General features: G+C 37.0%; 1 protein-coding gene across 1 annotated transcript in view; it reads left to right on the top strand.

The window, feature by feature from the left end:
• Nucleotides 1-19370, top strand: part of LOC122801251 (beta-galactoside alpha-2,6-sialyltransferase 1-like) — a 1163740-nt gene that overhangs the window by 959615 nt on the left and 184755 nt on the right. Inside the window, exon 5 of the mRNA XM_044070803.1 lies at nucleotides 4556-5382. Coding sequence (XP_043926738.1) covers nucleotides 4599-5382 — 784 coding nt within the window. The 5' untranslated portion in view covers nucleotides 4556-4598. The remainder of the gene's footprint in view (nucleotides 1-4555; nucleotides 5383-19370) is intronic.

Genomic DNA, 19370 nt, shown 5'->3' with positions numbered 1-19370 from the left:
ATATTAGTTTAAGGGTCTGCACACTTATGAAACTAGCGTATTGTACATTTTTTATTTTTTATATTTTCTTAACAGATTTGTTTTTCAATTGAAGTATACAGGTTATAGGTCACATTAAAGGTTTGAAATGATTTATTGTGGTCTCATTTTTTTATATCACAAAAACTGGCATTTTAACAAGAATGTGTACACTTTTTATATCCACTGTAGATACACAACCACAATGAAGTTGGAAGGAGGGAACCGACCATTAGGATTACATGAAAATGGCCATTAAAAATAAAGTGCTTAAAAGAGCCACATTGCAACCCATCTCTCTGATACTGAGAGATAAAGCTCTGTGACCCAGATGAGCTGTGTTTGGCTAGCAGCTGGTACACTGGAGGAGCCAGGCAGGCAGCATAGAGGGAATGAGTGCCTGTTGCTGACTTGCTTACCCTGGGAAATGGAAGGAGCCTAATCTTATTGACATACTGACACAGAGCAAATGATGGATATACTAACAATATGTATACATTTATTATCAGCAGTCAGGTCATGGTGCTATGAAGCAAGTGGCATTTGTTGTAGCAGTTATAGGGCATATGTACTACGGCACATGTACAAGGCCTATATTGTGTGCCAAACTCATTTACCGTCGAGTCAGGGCACAGTAAATAAAATTCCCAGTGGCTGCCTGGGTGACAGCCTTCCATGACCAGCTGTCACTGAATGGTAGGAATGAGTTACCCATCTGATCACTGTAAGGCTAGTGGTAGGCAGACAGTGGTGGCAAAAAAGAATAGCAAGAAAGGGCTACATTAAACACATCTGTATGGGTTAAAATGGGAGAGACAACTAACTGCTTCTCTTTAGTTATTTCATCTTATCACAAAAATTAAGTAAATCTTGGGCAGAATGATAGTACCAAAAGATTGTTCTCCTCATGGACTTAACTTATGATAACCACTGAGGAATACCTTTATAAAAAAAAATTCGCCAAAAAGTTGGGCTGAAAGCATGCTGCAGACTTTTTGTAGATATAGACGTGCAAACCCTGATGCACTGTTAACTTTTGCTGATACACTAGTCCTTTTTCATATATATTTTTTGCCTCCATGCCTGTTGACCAGCGAGACTCCCACAGTACATCTTGAATCTATTAATTTCCTTCTGTTTACCCAGCACTTGGGTGAGAAAGTCAGAGGGGCTATCATCATCCAGGCAGCCTTGGGGAGGGGGTACTTTTGTGCCTTTTCCAGCATCAGGCAATGAGGAAATTTCTGTCTGGGCCCTGTACGAATCCCTTGTGACTAATGTGAGCTCCAATGCCACCACTGGATGTGCTGTGGTCTCCATTTGATTGTGCATGTTTCTACCTATAAGTTTTGACAACTGTATCGGTGACTTAAAATCATCACGCCCACATTCCTGATCCTTACTATTTGTTTTAGTTCCATGTGAGCCTGCACTTGTATTACAGTGATAATCCATCTAGAACTACTGTTTCTGCCTCCCAGTGTGGGTGAGATTGTGCTGGCCCTTCACTCCTGTTTCTCCCCTCTGAATGTTTTTTCAGTGCATTAACTCTGAATTATGCTAGCATCATCTGGGTTGGACTCAGCACTTGCCGAGCTTAAGTCATCTGGGTCTTATTTGGGACTTTATCACTCTGTACCACAGTGCCAGGCTGATATAAAAATCATTTTCTTCATACTAGTAACATTTCTGGCAGTACATAAATTAAGTAGTATAGTTCATGTCTGGTAAGTGTTTAAGACAAACCCTTAAATTAATAAGAATAACATTTATAACATACAGATCAGAAAAGCAAAAACTTTAAGGTTTAATTGTGATACAGGGCTAAAAGAAGGTTGGATAAAGGTATTGATGATGATAAAACCTTTAGTGTACATCAAACTTAAATTTCAAAACTTGAACATTGAAGCCATAAAATGTAACTTCATGAATATGCGCCTAAAATTACCACATTAAAACATTTTGGACAACAAAAAGGCCACATGCAAGACGATAAGTCTGTCTAAACTGCACCACATATAGCACTAGAAATGAATGCAGTTTATTGGAAAATGTTATGGGATGTAGGGAAAAAAAAGCAGAATTTTTTTTCTAAACCCCTTAAAAGCTAAAGCTACAGCATAACCATACCACAGGTTCCATAACCAACCACAACCATATCTTACTCCTAAATCCGTCCAAAACAGAAAATATTATATTTGCAACCTCACAGAAGGTGAACAAAATTCCTGAAAATCTCAGTATCATCACAGATCTCAATGGTTCCCCAGTAGAAACAATCATGCCCTTTAAATACTTCCAAAGCCACCTTAAAATCACAAGGAAGGTGATGCTTTCTCTCTTATTCTGGTTCTGCAAACTGTATATCTCCATTTCTGTCCATACCAGCTAGAGCTGCAATAGGCGATGGAGTACTACTTGCTGAATTTGAATATGGGTCCTCATCATAGTCTCAAAAAAAAAAACTGATCCGCCCTACATTCCATGGAAAACAAAAATTGTCAGTTCATTTCCAGTTCCCCACATCAGGAACATCACTGCACCACCCGTTCCAAAGACAAATATCTGCCAGTCTCCTATAGAGTTGAGTCTACTCTATGGTCTCTTTTCATAATACTTCAACCAGGTGCCTTCCTACCTCCTGCAGCCAAACTCCATAAGAAAACTAACCTCTACAATTAACTCTCTCACTCCAGGCGCACCAAACCAAACTGCACTGTACTGACAATTCCTTCTCGTTTCTTGCACCCAAACTCGGGCAGTCCCTTCCTCCTTACCTAAAAGAAGCCTTCTCTTTCCCATTTTTCAGAGCACACTCAGATGCCCCATCAAAAATCTGACTGCAAGTGCTTTTTCACTAGACACTTCATCTAACTCCCTCCTCGCATCACGTGTACTTCGACCTCCTTTTCCCACCTGCTTCTTCCCTCTGTATTTATTTCTAAAATTAATTTTATGTTTTTTTTCTACTCTGATAATATATTTACATAGTTTCAATTCTCAGTAGGATTCTGTGCCTTGTGATTTCTCTATTTTCAATTTTTGTGAATTTCTTCACCTGCACTATGCCTGCAAATGGCCTGCTGTAATCAGCATGCAACCTGCAGTGTTCAGCCACTTATACAAGTGATTTCTGGGACTTTTGTGCCATTCGGTAAATTTTATTTGTGACATCTTGCTGCCACCATTTGTTACTATCAGACACACTGAATGCATCTAAACACCTGTATTATATATGACTGTTCTCTTGTAATTCAACATTTGTTTACTGCATTTTTACCTTCTATAGGCATGTTAGCTCAACAGCCCATCTGCTACCCTTATGCATTTTATGAAATTAATTTTAGAAAGCAGAGTTTTTGAGCGAGTTATGTGGTAATGTTAAATAGACATTGTTAGTACGTTTCTTCAGTATGAATAAAAATAAAGTGCATAAGAGGTGTTGAATGTTCATGTGTACGTTTCAGCCTGCATGAATGTGTTTCTCCATTGAAGCCTCCTCTTTGTTATAGTGGGAGGGAGCCCTAACCAAGTACAGCATGGTCAGTGCTTCATTAATGGTGTAGGCCATGAGAGTCCCACCTGGGGGCATGGAAGTAAGTGACCAATGTGGGATCATCCATCCTGGAAGATGTGATTGGCTTAAATGCACTACCCTTGTCTCTGAACCCATTGGAGCACTACATACAGGAATGCCCAGTACTATATTCCAGTGTAGAGGGATTTGCATTCAGGAACCCTGCCAAAAAGTGCACCCCACTAACCAAGCATCACTGCCTGTAGAATAATAGGAACCCTGTATTGCCAGGCAGTGCACGTGCTGGAAGATTGATAGGAAAGGGCTTTTAACCTCACAAAATTCCTAAACTACCACAAGGCAGTATTTTCTTGCCCCGAATCTTGCCTCTCCCTTCTGAATTCTTCTGATTCCAGAAGCATGAGGGCATAAATGGCCTAGTTGGGCATGTCTTTCAATAGCTGGAAGTGATGGTAACAAAGAAAAACATTATAAAACATTTTTACATTAGACTTTTTTGATTTCAGAAATGACTTTTTAAGCTGGTTAAGCAATATCAATTTAGGTGGCAGTTCTGCAAATCTGAAGCTCTGAACTTTTTGATAAAAACCGATAACATTTTCACATTTTTAGTAATGTTTTAACTGTATATCTTAGTCTGCTTAAACTTATTTTGTAGATGATCCAACTTAATGCAAAATGTTTTTGGTTGCAATCATGGAAGAAAAAATGGAAAATGCATTGTACATTCAAGTTGACATGTTGAACTTACTAGTATTGAAATGATCACAAAAAATGCAATGCTGTGTTTATATATATTACCGAAAACATGACCTAACATTGTAGGTGTTTGTAAAAGCCCACTTCTTATTCAAACTGTATGTTTAATTTGGGTAGAAACACATAGCAAATGTTATACATGTATAGAAGTCAGCTAGGTCATGTATGCAGTATCAGAAAACTGTGTTGCTGATGATTGCATGTCAGAATGCTTATATCTATATATTTTTTTTCTGTCAGGGCTTCCTTGGCACAAACAAAAACCTCCTGCTGCGGGCACATCATGATCCGGATCAAAATAGTTAAAGTGTGCATTCAGGTGCTTGGCACTTGTCTTGTTGTTGCAACAGCATATGCATTTTGGAGTGACAAAAAGAGGCATTTGCTACCAAATAAGGATTTCAGAATTGGTGACGAGGTAGTTAGTAAAGACCTGCACCTGGACAGGGAGAGGAAGAGACTGATACGATATTATGCAGATAATGGCGATTCTCCTCTTTCGTTCCACAAACAAAATAACTCTTCTGTATCTGCTGGTCAGTTACTTAACATTCATACTGTTCCTTCACATTCATCTTTTGCAGACAGCATTAAAAATGACAAGAAAGAACATTCCAGCACTGCTAACGAGTTAGCGCAATATGCCACAAAGCATAATATGACCAGTATAAGCATACAGACGACAATTTCCAAAACAGTAAAGGGACCCTTGCTTAGATGGCGATCATGGAGATTACGGAAAGTATGGAGGGAGAATACATCATCAAGAAGTCTGGACAAACGTCTTCTTGCAGCAAAAATGAATTACATTGCTATGAACAAATACAAGGTGAACTTCCATGGGACTAGGCATGCCAAAAAACTTGGGAGTATGGAGCTGCTTTGTGAACTCAAGCAAAGGATTTCTATGGACATGATTAAATATGGCGATGGTCCCTTTCTTGGACAACAGTGGGAAAGAAGTTTGCCGAGAAAAACCATTAGTGAAGTACTAGGGCAACCTGGGCAGTGTGCTGTAGTGTCTTCAGCAGGATCGATAAAGTTATCTGGTCTGGGACCAGAAATAGGTGCGTATTACCCTACACCTAGATTGTTCAAATATAGCTGGTTAACGTACTGAGTGATGAGACAGCGCACATCCCAATTATGTGGTTTAGGGCTAAGTATTGTGATTTTATTAAATGAATACTTTCCATGCTGTTCATCGTTACAACATTTAATACATAATGTAAACATTTTGTGTCTTGCAGGTGGAGTACAGTTGCTCTTAGACCAACTGTTGTGTGATCACGTCTCTTACTAAATAATTGTATACTATATTTGTTCTTTGTGTATTTTGATTTTAAGATTTTGCCTTTGACTCAGGTTGTGGCTGAAAACGTTTTTGAAAAACATTGTTGGTCCATCTGACCACTTAAATAATAAAATAAAGTAATAGGTAAGTGGTATCAGATATGATTTGTGAATAGACCATATACCACATGAAGTTATTTAAGAAAGCTTATGTCTGAATACCTTTGGTATGCTGTAGTAGTTGCAAGCCAGACTGACAGTGATTTAAAAACACTGACTTGATAGTATTTTCAGTTGCTCCTCTCGCAGTGTGTTTTTGGTTATTGGTTTATTTTCGCACTGTACCTCACGTTTTGTTTATTATTTTAAAAATGAGTTACTTTCAAAACCATTAGCTTGGGTGCCACTAATAGAGTGTGAAAATAAACAGTCTAGATAAAAGAAACTGTGGTATAGGTTACTGGATCGAACATTTTCTGACAAAATGTGTATTTTTGTGTAGTCCCACTTCATTGGTTGAGATGTGAAAATTAAAAGAATGAAGGAAAATGGATTTGTATTTATAAAAACATATGTTCAGTGTTTACCAAAAGTTTTCTAAGCGCATTGTTTACATGGTTAGTAAGTTCACCAGATGTGTGACAGCAGTCAGTTTACAGAACATTAATCACAAGTTATGGAAACTGCATGTACCAGTTTTGTCCAAGATGGAATGAAAGGGCATATTAAGTAGTGCCTTTTGCAAGTTTCTTAAAAAAAAAAAAAAAAAAAAGGCAGAGCCTTGGGTACTGTCACTTCCATCTGGGTATTCATTAAGAAAATAGAAGTACCAGGTGGGGAGAAAGGATGATATTTGAAAATGTTATTCAAAAAGGAGACGTGCCACATCTTTGTAGACACGTAAGCTGTACTCAGAGGCCAGTGTTTCAGCTGAGACCTCAGTCACAGTAATCCCATGTTAGATAAGAACCTGCAACCTTACAACCCCCATTTTAAAAAATATGGAAAGGCAGCAGAGTGAAACAGTAGTTAGCACCGCTGCCTCATTGTGCTTGTTTCTCCAGTTCATTTTTGAGGCTGAGCTGTTATCTGTTTAGTGTGTGCATGATCTTGGTAAGTGACAGCTTTATGTGCCTTCTTTGGGGTTTAAGTGCATCTTTTTCTGTATTTTCCATTTTCTCTGCTTCTACTTCTCTGTTCTGCTTTGCTTTTCTTCTCCCTTATGCTCTGTTTAAATGTTATGGCAGTGCCTACAGTTACCAGCCTCAGTTTTCCTTTTGTAGCCACTAGCTCATCTTTGTTTTCTTTAAGATATTTCTAGGGTTTCTACTGCCACCTGCAGCTAATCACAGCAGTAATTTCTTCTTCTTTCCCTTTTGGTTCTTGCACACATTGCAAGGAACACTCTTTGAAAGTGCAGTTTCAGCTCTTTCACCTTCCAAACCTCCAGGGTTGTTGGTTTACTCCAACAAAACAATGTGTGACTAATTTAAAAAGTGCGGTGACCTAAAAGTAGTGATCTGGGTTGGGAAAACCCCTAGAGTAACCACTATTTATTTTTTCTTGACTTTGCAGACAGGAATTTAATCACACCTGGTGTTTCATGTTTTCATAGACCCTTGTGATTTCAATAATTTCAAATGTGTAGGTTTGGTAACTACAAGATTCAGACCTGTCTTTGCTATCAGTGTGTCATGTTTCTATTTTAGAGTAGGTGCTAAAATGACTAAAGCCCCTGACCATTTTATTTTTATTCTGCTCCTTCTCATAGACTGTTTTGTTTAACTGTGTGATACTTTGGGAATCTTCTTACATTTTTTCTTTAATCCAGATTTCCAGGTTTAATGTTCCTATTTCCTGAAGTAGGGCAATGACTGTTTTCCTCCTTTTAAGGCAACATTTGCTGCATCTGTCAAGAAGAACGCAGTGTTAATAGTGTACTGCGCCCTACTTCCCATCTAGTAAATGTGCCAGCTGTAATAGTCAGTTCCTGTATACCCTATCATATTGCATGTATTTAAAATTTGAAGCACCACATCTGTTGCCTAAATGAGGTTTTTGCAAACTCACTTCAATCATTAGCTGGTTTAAAGTTAGGACCCAAGAAGTTAGGATAGGGGAGTCTACCTGTACAAAAATGTGAGTCTCAAGGCCTGGTGCTGGAGCTGATCCTTTTTGGCATCTCCTTCTCTGAAGTCAAGGCCATCATCAAAGGCCTGTGGCTGACCAGGTATGTAGATGACCGCAAATTAGAGACATTAGTCCTGGAATCCCCCAGAAATGCAAATGACCTCTAAGAAGGCCTGAATCAGACTGATAACTGGTGGTAAAGCCACAAAATGCATAGTGGTATCCTTTGTGAAGATGTCTACCTCTGGATACTTACCACATTGATGATGCATCTTAGGAGTAGACCCGGTGTTCATGGATTTGGGAACATATGTAGGCAGTAACCTGACCTTTGACCATCATATGCCTACAGTAGTAAGGAAATCATTCTGTGTTATGCAACTTGTATGCAAGGGTATGCCATTTAAATCCAAAGATGTCATTGTTTCTCTGTAGTCTGCACTCCGGTCATTGAGTGCAACGTCCTCTTCAGTTTGTACCTGACCAGGTAAATGCTACAGCTAGAATGTCCACAGATGTTCCCCACAAAATAAATACAGGGTGTAAACAACATGTCCTATGTGGACCACCTGAAATCCCTATTCCTGCACTCCCTCTCCTGTAGACTGCTGGAACGTGGGTTAGGCCTGGCCTACAAAGCATCCTCTGATCTTGCTCCAATAGATCTGCTGCACAAATGCAAAATAAATAGGTATCAGAATAACCCAATAAGGGGATCTAAACCTAGTCTACAACATAAATAGGGCATGTTTTGGGGGAACAGGCATGCGTCTTGGAGAATACTCCTAGGCTTACCATCCGTGTGAAGCAGCATTCTTCCCTAATCCAATTCAGGTGTGATTTGGACAAGTGATTGGAGAATCTGATAATCACCCTATTCTGGCCACTTGACAGAGGCAGCCTGTAAATACTTGACCACCGATGCTCAAGCCTACATATACTCTCTAAAATAACCCTAGGGTATCAAAACCTGTGAAATGCATTTGGGAAGCATGGTTAGGCTTAAAAAGCCCCTGAAGGTAATTAACATAGTAATCACCTATGAACCTATTTCCTTTAGTCCAGCATCTACTTAAAAACAATTTTCCATCTCTTTCCACGCAAAATTTATTACACAGTCAACATATGCAAACACTAATATTTCTTAAAACTCCTTTATAATCACTTTTCCTTTCCATAACTGTACCTTTGTAGTTCTTAATTCTTCACCTTTAAGTCTAATGATAATTTAAGGCCAAATTCAAAAGACTGAGGGGGTTTGAGTGAGTGCCTGCAGTAAGTTGCCTAACCAATGCATAAATGCAAACTATAATTCGGACAGAGTACTTGTTCTAGAACAGTCATCAGTAATTACTTGGCACATTTGGCATCTGCATTAAGCATTGAGCTTTAAGGTGGCATTACAGCCCTGATACTTCAGATTATGATCACCCTAGCAAACTGATGTTGCCGTGATACTGGGCTGGGAGCACGGTTTACTCAGCAGCTTGTCATCATACAGCTGTTTAAACAAATGTAATAGAAAAAAGTAAGAGGAAGAATCTTTCTGCCCTGTAAGTTTTTGCATTTGTGTAGAATACTTGCAGCAACTATTTTGATAGTAGCTATGAACTGTGTGCACAGAATCTTCATAATCTGTGAATAAAGTCAGCATGCAGCGGCTAGGCCCTATCCTTCAGCTCATTGTACATTGGGACACGTATCCTTTGGTGAATTGGTCTGATCAAATAGGTGCATAAGTGTAGTTTTCTTGTCCTTAGCCCAACTTCTTTAATCACTGTCAGACTTTACTTGTATTTAGCTGCCCAAGTACAGATTTTTTTGAAGAACACATATAGTCTAGTTTTTAAGCTAAAGCAGTCAAGTTGGCTAAGTGTTTTAGGGCCTGCAGCTATTCTATTTTTATTATGTTTTGATATTTTAAATATATGTATATCGTACAATGCATAAAGATAGCCCAATCCTACTCTGCTCAGCCCCTTTATTGCCGAATTTGTAGAACCAGCACATTAAGACTTGCAGCTGCTCTGAAACTGGATGTGCAAAAAAAAAAAGAGAGAGAGAGAATGAAAATGTTTGAAATTGTAAAATGCCAAAGTATTTCAGTGCCCAGATGTCATTAAAGTTCAGCAAGTTACACTAATGCAACAAGTCACCAACAGTGTTCTGTCTTTGCTAAAACTTTCATATACATTAACAAATGTTGTCATACTGGAAAGACATCGGTTATCAATATGGTTAATCCTACACCAGCAGTCCGGAAACCACTCCGCACGTATGGCAAGGTGCAGCGGCCAAAACATGAAGTTTTCGATGTTTTATTTAGCAATGTTCACATATCCTATTCAAAAAAATGGGACAAAACAGACTGGTTTTGGCATAACAAGCTTTCGTCAGTGTATGATACTATTAAAATACATTACTGTTTAAATAGTAAAAGAAACTTAGCTAAACCCACTGCAATTGGAGCATCATAGATGCTCATTAAGACCAAGCAGAAACAGAGCTCCCAGTTTAACAATCCAAGACTTTTCTTTCCTGTTCAAAATATTATGCCAACCTGCTTTATTACTTTTATCTTTAATTTTATGAAATATAGTAAATATATATTCTGCAGTAGGATGCCTTTTAAAATGTTTAAATAATGTATTAGATGTATGTATATTTTTAATATCACTCATATGCTCAGAAATGCATGTTTTAAATGGACGTGACATCTGTACACATAAAACACAGAACATGTGCATGTGGCAAGATATGTAACCCAATCAGAACTACAATTACCAAATATACAAATATCAAAAACATGAGAGGTATTACTGGTGGTAAACTGTATACTTTTTAGTACAAATTTACATAAGGAACAATGACCACAGGGTTGACATCCAATAAGGATGCTCCCACCAGTGCTCATCTGTTGATCAAACCTTTGAGTTGACTTCTTTTTATAACGATTAAATATACTACCCAATGTTTTTCATCTACTGTATGAAAACAAACATTTCAAAGGTATAATTTCACTTACCTATTATCGGTCAATAAAATATCCCAATGTTTTTGTATCAAACTAATAAATAATGAAGTATTTCAACCAAAACTTGTAGTTAACCTTAAAATATTTTTAACTGGAACTTTCTCGTGTTTATATTGTAATTGAGACCTATCATAATTTTGTACCATGTTATATGTTTGAAGAATATCTTTCTTATATCCCCTATTATAAAATCTGTTGACCACATCAAATTGTTTAATCTGATCCTCATCAGATAAACAAATTCTTCAAATCCAAAAAACTGGGATTTAGGTATATTATGTGTGATATGTCTGTGATGACAACTAGTGGCATGTAACAGATATTAAATTGTGAATATTTTCGACAGACACTACTAAGTACAGTTGTATAAACTCTTAACCATACCAGTAGATGTCCTTCTCTTCACTGTTGCAGTATTTGATGTCCTGTCATGGGCAGCCAGTCACTTGGCCAGTGTAAATAAGTTTAAAAGAGATCTTGTTTGCACCATGCATCACATTTATGCTCCGCGCACAGAATGTAAGGCATACAAGGGACATAAGATGCAACTACCTAGAAGTGAAGTGCCCCAGAAGAATACAGTCATTATGGGACAAAGGAGTCCATGCACATCCAGAAGGAAAGAATGCAGAATAAATAAGATGGGGTTGGAGGGAGGGATGAATACTGCAATAGTGAAGATGAGGACATCTATTGTTATGGTAAGATTTTATACAACTGTATTATGTCCTTCTGTATCACTGTTGTAACATTCAATACAGAGGTGAGAGAAAAAAGCTCAAGAAACAAAATGGGAGGTGAAAGGCAGAGAAGAGGCTGTAACAAACCCACACAAAATAGTTTAGACAAAACCTGCTCGGGCCCTAGAAACCATCTCCAACTTATAATGTTTAGTAAAGGTATGCACAGAAGACCAAGTAGCAGCTTGAAGGATGGAGTTGGTGTCCAACCCCTTAAAGAAGGCACCAAAAGAGGCAACAGCCCTAGTGAAATGAGCTGTAAGGGAAGCAGAGATTAGCCATGAAAAGAGTAACAAAAGGAAATGGCCTTAGATATACAGGAGGAGATAGTTTGCTTAGAAACAGCCAAATCCAAAGACCTGGGATGAAAGCAAACAAAAAGCCGATCAGACTTATGAATAGTCCTAGTTTTATCCAAATAGTATGTGAGCTGTTTGTGTAAATTCATGGTATGCAGCACATTCTCAGTAGTAGTAGTGAGGAGAAGGGAAAAAGGAAGGGAGCTGTACTGACTTATTCAAGGACAATTCATTCATCACATTAGGCATAAAAGAAAAATTAGTATGCAGGGGACACCTTGCACCTGTGAAAAAACAAAAAATGAGGAATGGCCAAAAGGGCCTGGAACTCAGAAACCCTCTGAGCAGAAGTAAGAGCCAGCAACAAAACAGTATTCCAGGTACAGTGTTGTGAAGAAGTAGAATCTGCATGCTCAGAAGGAGCCCGTGTCATTTTTCCCAAAACAAAATTAAGGTTCTACGGAGGAGGAATAGGCTTTCTTAGAGTTCTAATATGCAGGATGCCTTTAAGAAATTGCTTGACCTCAAAACAAGAAGTCAAAGGAGGATTCAAGGGCAGACTAGCATAAATGGGCTGTCACGGAAGAATAGGCCAAGCCATACTGGAGCAACTCTCACAAATAAGAGAGGACCAGAGGGACCTCATTGAAAAAGGGTCCTGATTACGAGCATGGCATCAGACTGAAAATGTTTTCCATTTGGATATGTAAGATTTTCTGATTGAGGGTCTCCTTGCCTGCTGTAAAACCCTGAGCATGTCCTCAGAAAAGAGGTGCCTAAAAGGGGTCAAAACTATATCACCCATATTGTCAGCTGCAGAATGAACAAGTGCGGATGGACGAGAGACCCCTTGTTCTGTGTGAGGAGATCCAGCCAGTGGAGTCAGACTAGTAATTCCAGGGCTATAACATATTGTGATTGTAACAGATGTAGATGCTAGTTTTACCCGGTAACAGAAGCTGCACTCCAAAAAAGTGAAATTCTTACACAACAGTACTCCTTCTGACAGACCAGAAATATTTTTTTTGAAATGTAGCAAAACAATAACTTGTGATCTAAATTATTTCTTGTAGGACTTGATAATGCCCAACTGTACCAGTGAAAAATTAAACAAACAGAATTAAGTAGAAAGCAAGTATTAACAGCTGTACCATTTTCCTGTAAGAGTGGCAGTAGCCATAACTGTTGTGTGGTGATAGTAAAAGAGACAGACAAATAGAAATGGAGACAAAATAAAGAGGGGGAGGGGAATAGTCAATTTGTAATGAAAAATGGTAAGTTTTAGAAGTAAGGCCTGGAATGAGGTTTGCATCTGTTTCCACTGTATATCAATGGATGAAGGTTTGATAAAACACAGACCTTGTTCTGTTAGCTGGAAGTAAATGATGCCCCCTCCCTATGAGCAGTCAACTCCCAGCTGTCTGTAGTCCAACCCGAAATGAACAACAACTTAAGTCCCATAAAAACCAAGCTAGAAATTAACATTGATTTTGCTGGAAGGCAGCCTCCCTTATTCCCCTTTACTTATACTGTCTGCTTGATTGCATAACCACAGAAAAAAAGAGACCCTGCAATGTTTAAAACATTGGCCACGCAGACAGTGTGACTAACTGTGGACAAAACACCATTAGATACATTGAATAAAATGGAAATGGCAACATTCCATCACCGAGAAACATATATCGACAACTTGGACAGAAATTTGGCATTTTACTTTAAGCCATGTGATGTTAGTAAATTTAACAAATTTGTTAGACAAAAAGAATCCTATGTACCTCTTACCAAGGCACTGTGAGGATAAGATTTATGACTTAAGTCTGCTGAAAGATTTTACACACAGATATGTTTGGTTGTTCCATAGGTACACCCCATTTGCTTCAGGTTTTGGTAAATATGTACTTTAAAAATGTCAATGTGTTTTTGTATTAACTCCTGTACTTGAGAGTTTGGACTCTGAAGATGGTGGTTGGAGACATGTTTTACAGTACTATTGATCATCCTACCAAACGTGTTTGTTCATTGGTGGAGTTCTGTTCTGATGTCATTACAGGGATGTGTTAAGGAAGATAATTGTAACAGTACTGCTCATAGTATGCATCTGAGAGATATACAACTAACTTGTAACAAAATTAGTTTAACTACGTCTTTCACATCCTTTTGAAATATCAATTTTATCTATTCATATTTAACGCATGTTTACTGTTCATTGTATAATTTAGTTTTCCTATTCAAATGGTATTAGAATGACTTGACAGAGTGCAACATACCTGTTACTCTACTCATGGGGCATACTGAAAAACTGTGGGGGGAATTGCTTATGTTAGATAATTTAGATGTTTTTGTGTACTGCTCTTAATTTTGGTTTTCTGGATGTATTATTTTACATTAAATTTAAGTTCTTGTAATTGTACCATTACTCAAGTCCTGCTAAATTTTATTTCATTATTTTCAGAGCTTTTTGAGTATTAACTAGGTCTTATAAAATAGTGGTATTAGCAAAAGAGAAAAGGTTTCCTTACACACTGTACCATATAGACATGTTTGCCTGTGGGTTCACATAGGTAAACTTTCATCTGTAGTGCTGTTAATCTATATATCAAAATGGCTATTGGCCACCAGATGAATGGCCAACGCTGGATGAAATTGCATGCCCCTGACACACAGATCTATGCTAATTTTTGAGGTTGTTGTACTTCAGACTATGGTCCTTCTCACTTCTCAGAGGTACAGCAACTTTGGAATATTTTTAGATATCTGCTGAGATGGATAGCTAGCCTGTGTCATGAATAAGAAGGCTTGTGACCTTGCAAAAAAAAAAAAAGTTGACTAAAGTAACAGCAAATTGTATAATTGGCTGATCTAAACTGGATTGTATTTTTCACACCCATGATGCAATGAATATGCTGAAATAGTTGTAATAGGAAACCAAAATAGACACGGACTTGTGACGTATTCTCTGTACCATCTATATCCATTATATTTGTTTCAGCTTTGACTGGTTGATGAGATGTCAGCATTATATGTGTCTCTTGTGAATTTCATAACTGTTCATGAATCCCAAACCAACTTTGTGAACATGCTGCAGTGTTGATCAGGTTTACGCCAGGTGTAAATGCATCTCAGCTAGGGATATGCTTTTATAGTGCCGCTGATATAAAAAAAACTTTCAAAATTCTTTTAGAGCATGAATATTAAACTATTGAAATCTAAGTACTATTGTAGTCTATGGGATATTATTGAACCCCATCATTAACAGTTTGAGGATCTGAAGCTCAGACTTGTGTAATATACAAATATAGGTTTGTAACTGTATTAAAGTTATTTGATTGTCTATGTTTTGGTGTTAGAAATGCAAGACAGCAAATAATTATTGCCCTTCCATGTAAATCAGTAAGACATTGAAGTGACATGCAACTTTGTCAATAAATGCTAAGTGTATGGCTTTAGATGTGAATGTTAACACACAGAAACCTAGACATGCCATCTTATACATTTTCAACTGAATACATCAGTCATATGGATACCACATTTTATTCAGATCTACTGATGATGGTCTGTGCATTAATTCAGGCAAGCAGCAGCCAAGTTCACACATTGATGTGATGGTAAACATGACTTTTTAGAGCGTAGCTGTTTGTCTTTTGAGTTCTCCATACATGCAGTGGTAGAGAGCACAGAAATGGACAGTGCGTGTAGCCATCCAACTTATCGACAAACACCATGACTGTAATGGTTTCTCTAATGATGTACACATTGGGCTATGATGGTTTCTCTAATGATGTACACATCTACTTCAAGTGTTACTAATGGATGGAGCTAGAATGCTAGATATTTCAATGATGTTTGGCACTGCTGTTATCTAGGTTGAGTAGGAAGCAAAATGGCATGATATGATGGTTTCCAACATGAGTGCTTATGAAAAGTTACCTCTGTGATTATCTTGCCTGTGAGCCACATTATAAGGTGACAAAAGTAGTGTGTTACTTGCACTTTTACTACTTTGTGCTTTTTTACATTTAAGTTACTGACCTGTAGAACTGTTTGGCATTGAGTTAGATTGGTTTGTTTGAGGACTGCATTTCTTAGGACATATTGGATGTGTGGTGGATCCATCTGGTCATTCACATGCTTGTGTAATTTGCTTAAAACTGTATATCAGAATGCGAATGTCTGTCAGTATGGAATTTTTTTTCCCCCTCAAATATTTTTTTATTTTCAATTAAAATAACATTTACATAATATTTTTAAATATCATTTTAAACTATATGCAATATGTACAATAGCCTGACTTTCAATTATATACACTGTATGTTATTAAATATAGAATTAACAGATCAGTTATGAGAGATACAATATTGATTATTGCAGAGTGTCCAGCAAAGATATAACTAGGATTATTTACCAATGGCCTGGGATAGATTCAAGTTCTTTGATTTTTATTTCCATCGATGCAGTTGCCTTCAGTAAAGTGTAGAATTCTTCCAAGGTCGGGGATGTATTTGAATTCCACCTTCTGGTTACGCATTTCCTAGATATAGCAAGTATTGTCCATAACAAATACATATTTGTCTTATTCAGGTAGGGACATTCATTTACATTTAGTATAATCAATACTTTAGTTAAGGTAAAGGATTCATTAAATAAAACCTGTAAAAAAATGATTGATTCCATTCCAATATGATTTCATTTTATTACATGCATAAGAAATATGAATCCAGTCTGCTTTATTTGACTTTTCACACCTCCAGCAAAAAACATTTGTAGTAGTACTGATCGTTTTAATTCTATCTGGTGTTAAAATGCTCTGTGTAAGTATTTCCAGTTAAATATTTTCCAGTACTGTGTGTTTAAAGTGTAATTAACTGATAGTAAGATGTTAGTTTTAATTTCTTCTGTTAACTGCAATGACTGACCTTTTGTTAAGAACTGCCAGTATGATGGTTTGGGAATTGTTTTATATGTTATTAACTCTTTATATAGATTTGAAATGGAATTTTTCTTTTCACAACTATTATATATAAATTCATACAGAAAACTTATTAGATTTGGACTATCTTTAAATGAGGAATTATTAATTAATCTGCATAAATCTCGAGTGTACATTAGAATGCTTTGTAAGGTTAACCAGTCCTGTGTTGGAATATTGTAAGCAGTTTTTATCATATGTATATTTAAAACGTTTAATTTATTTACACACTGAAACCAGCATAAGAATCCATTTTGTACCCATGAGGTTATTGTTTCCCTATATATTTTGTGAGGAAAGTTCTTAGTGATGTTAAATGGGGTTAAAAGGTCAAACCAAAGTTTTAGATCTATGTTTACATTGATAAGTTTCCTAAAGGAATTGATGTAATGATTAATCATTGCTGTTTTAGAAGGTTTTGTTATATTATATTGTATACTTATGCATAGTATGTACCAGGGTTTGTTTGGGTCTATATTAGAACATCGATGTTTCAGAACTTCGAATGTTCTAATACTGAAACCTATTCAGCAAATGCTAAAAATAACAAAGCTGCAGAAAATTTTTTTTCCCAGGGAAAGAATTCGGTTGTCCGTTTGTCATGTCGCTATTTTCAGTGCTGTGGTGGAAAGTTACGGGTCGGGTTCAGGTAAGTGTGCGATCGTGTGGACGTGAGGGTTAGGGCGGGTTAGCTGAGTCAGGGTTAGGGTGAGGGTCAGGTAAGTGTGCGATTGTGTGGATGTGTGGGTTAGAGGGCAGGGTAAGTGAGTTAGGGTTAGAGGGCGGGATAGGTGAGTTAGGGTTAGGGCGCGGGTGAGGTGAGTGTGCGATAGTGACAGACAGGGTTAAGGTAAGTGGATAGATAGTGGTGTATGCACAGTTTAGTGTAGGGTTAGATGTAAGATTTTAGATGTGTGTGTGTGTGTGTGTGTGTGTGTGTGTGTGGATTGCTGTTTGTTTGGTGTGCTTGTGTTGTGTCTGTGTTTCAGAACAGCGAATTTTTTCCCTAGCAAAAAATTTGCTGTTCTGAATGTTCAGTATTAGAACATTCGAAGTTCTGACACTTCAATGTTCTGATACAGACCCGGTTTGTTTGATTTGTCTACTATTAAAATTTTTTAACAGATTAAATTCATTTGTTAATATAGCCATTGTTAATTCTTTCCAGTTGGCAAAATAATTTGGGTTTATCCAGTCTATTGTAGTTTTAAGCACAGATGCTTTTATATATGTTTCTATTTCTTGGAATTCAATCCTCCTTGTTTCCAGGGTCTAATGTGATGAGTTTAGAGCTACTCTATTCTTTTTGGGATACGATAAAAAAATTATTAAACATGAGTTTATTTCTTTAAGAATGCATCTTTCAGGAATTAACTGTATTGTTAATGCTACATATAGTATTTTTGGCAATAAGACCATTTTTATTAATTGCAGTCTGTCTTCAAAAGTTAATATAATTTTGCTCCACTTTTCTATATATATTTTTATTGTTTCAGTAATGTTTTTATAATTTATTAATATTGTTTTGTTTATATTTTGCATAACACTATTCCTAAATAATTTAACGCAAGTTCTTGTTTTCCTGTGATGGATTTATCTGTAACTTGTAGTTCTTTTTTCTTATTTAAAAATAGAAATTTTGATTTTGATCTATTAAAGTGTAGACCTGAAATCATATAAAATTTCTCCATTACTACTTCTAGCTCTCCTAATGACTCTCTGGAATTTGATAGGGTTAATAAAATATCATCAGCAAAAAACATTATTTTAGATATGTACTGGTCATAGACTTCTATTCCTTTTATTCCTGGATTATTGTGTATTGGAGTCTGCATGTCCTCCCCGCGGTTGGGTAGCATTCGAAAGACATACGTGCATAAATGGGTGTGCCTTCGTTGAAGGTTGGGCATCGTTTCGTAAAAATCTACTGCCAATCATTAGCGGACCAGAGTTCCGCTGTGGCGACCCCTTACCGGGAAAAAGCCGAAAGACAAACAACATTTCTGCAAGTATTTCTATAGCCAAAGCAAATAAAATAGGAGAAAGGGGGCATCCTTGTTTAGTACCTTTCGTTATATGGATAGATTCTGAGGTGAAAGGACCTAATTTAATGTAGGCTAAGTTATTAATATATAAGTTTTTTAATAATAGGATGAAGGGAGGAGGAAATTCAAATAATGCTAAAGTTTTAAATAGATATTCCCAGTTGAGGGAATCAAAGGCTTTTTCTATGTCTAATCAATTACAAGTGTTTCTCCATCTTCTTTATTCACGTAATCTATAAGAGTAAGTATCCTTTTAATATTATCATCTGTGTGCCTGTTATATAAAAATCCAGTTTGATCATTATTAATTGTCTTTGAAAGTGGAATTTTCATTCTGTTAGCTAGGATTGACATGAATATTTTGTAATCATTATTTAGTAATGGTATAGGCCTGTATGAGGTGCAAAGATCTGATGGTTTATTATCTTTTAGAATTGGTGTTATGAGAGAATATTTCCAGAGGGTGGTATTTTTGCTTCTGACTGGACTTCAAGCAAAGTTTTATGAAAAAGGGAGATTACTGTTGAAGGGAAGAGTTTGTAAATTTC

Source organism: Protopterus annectens, chromosome 4.part1 (genome assembly GCF_019279795.1).
Source record: "Protopterus annectens isolate FY-2018-M chromosome 4.part1, PAN1.0, whole genome shotgun sequence".
NCBI lineage: Eukaryota > Metazoa > Chordata > Ceratodontiformes > Protopteridae > Protopterus > Protopterus annectens.
The sequence above is the reverse complement of the archived record's forward strand: the minus strand, read 5'-3'. Positions and strand labels throughout refer to the sequence as shown.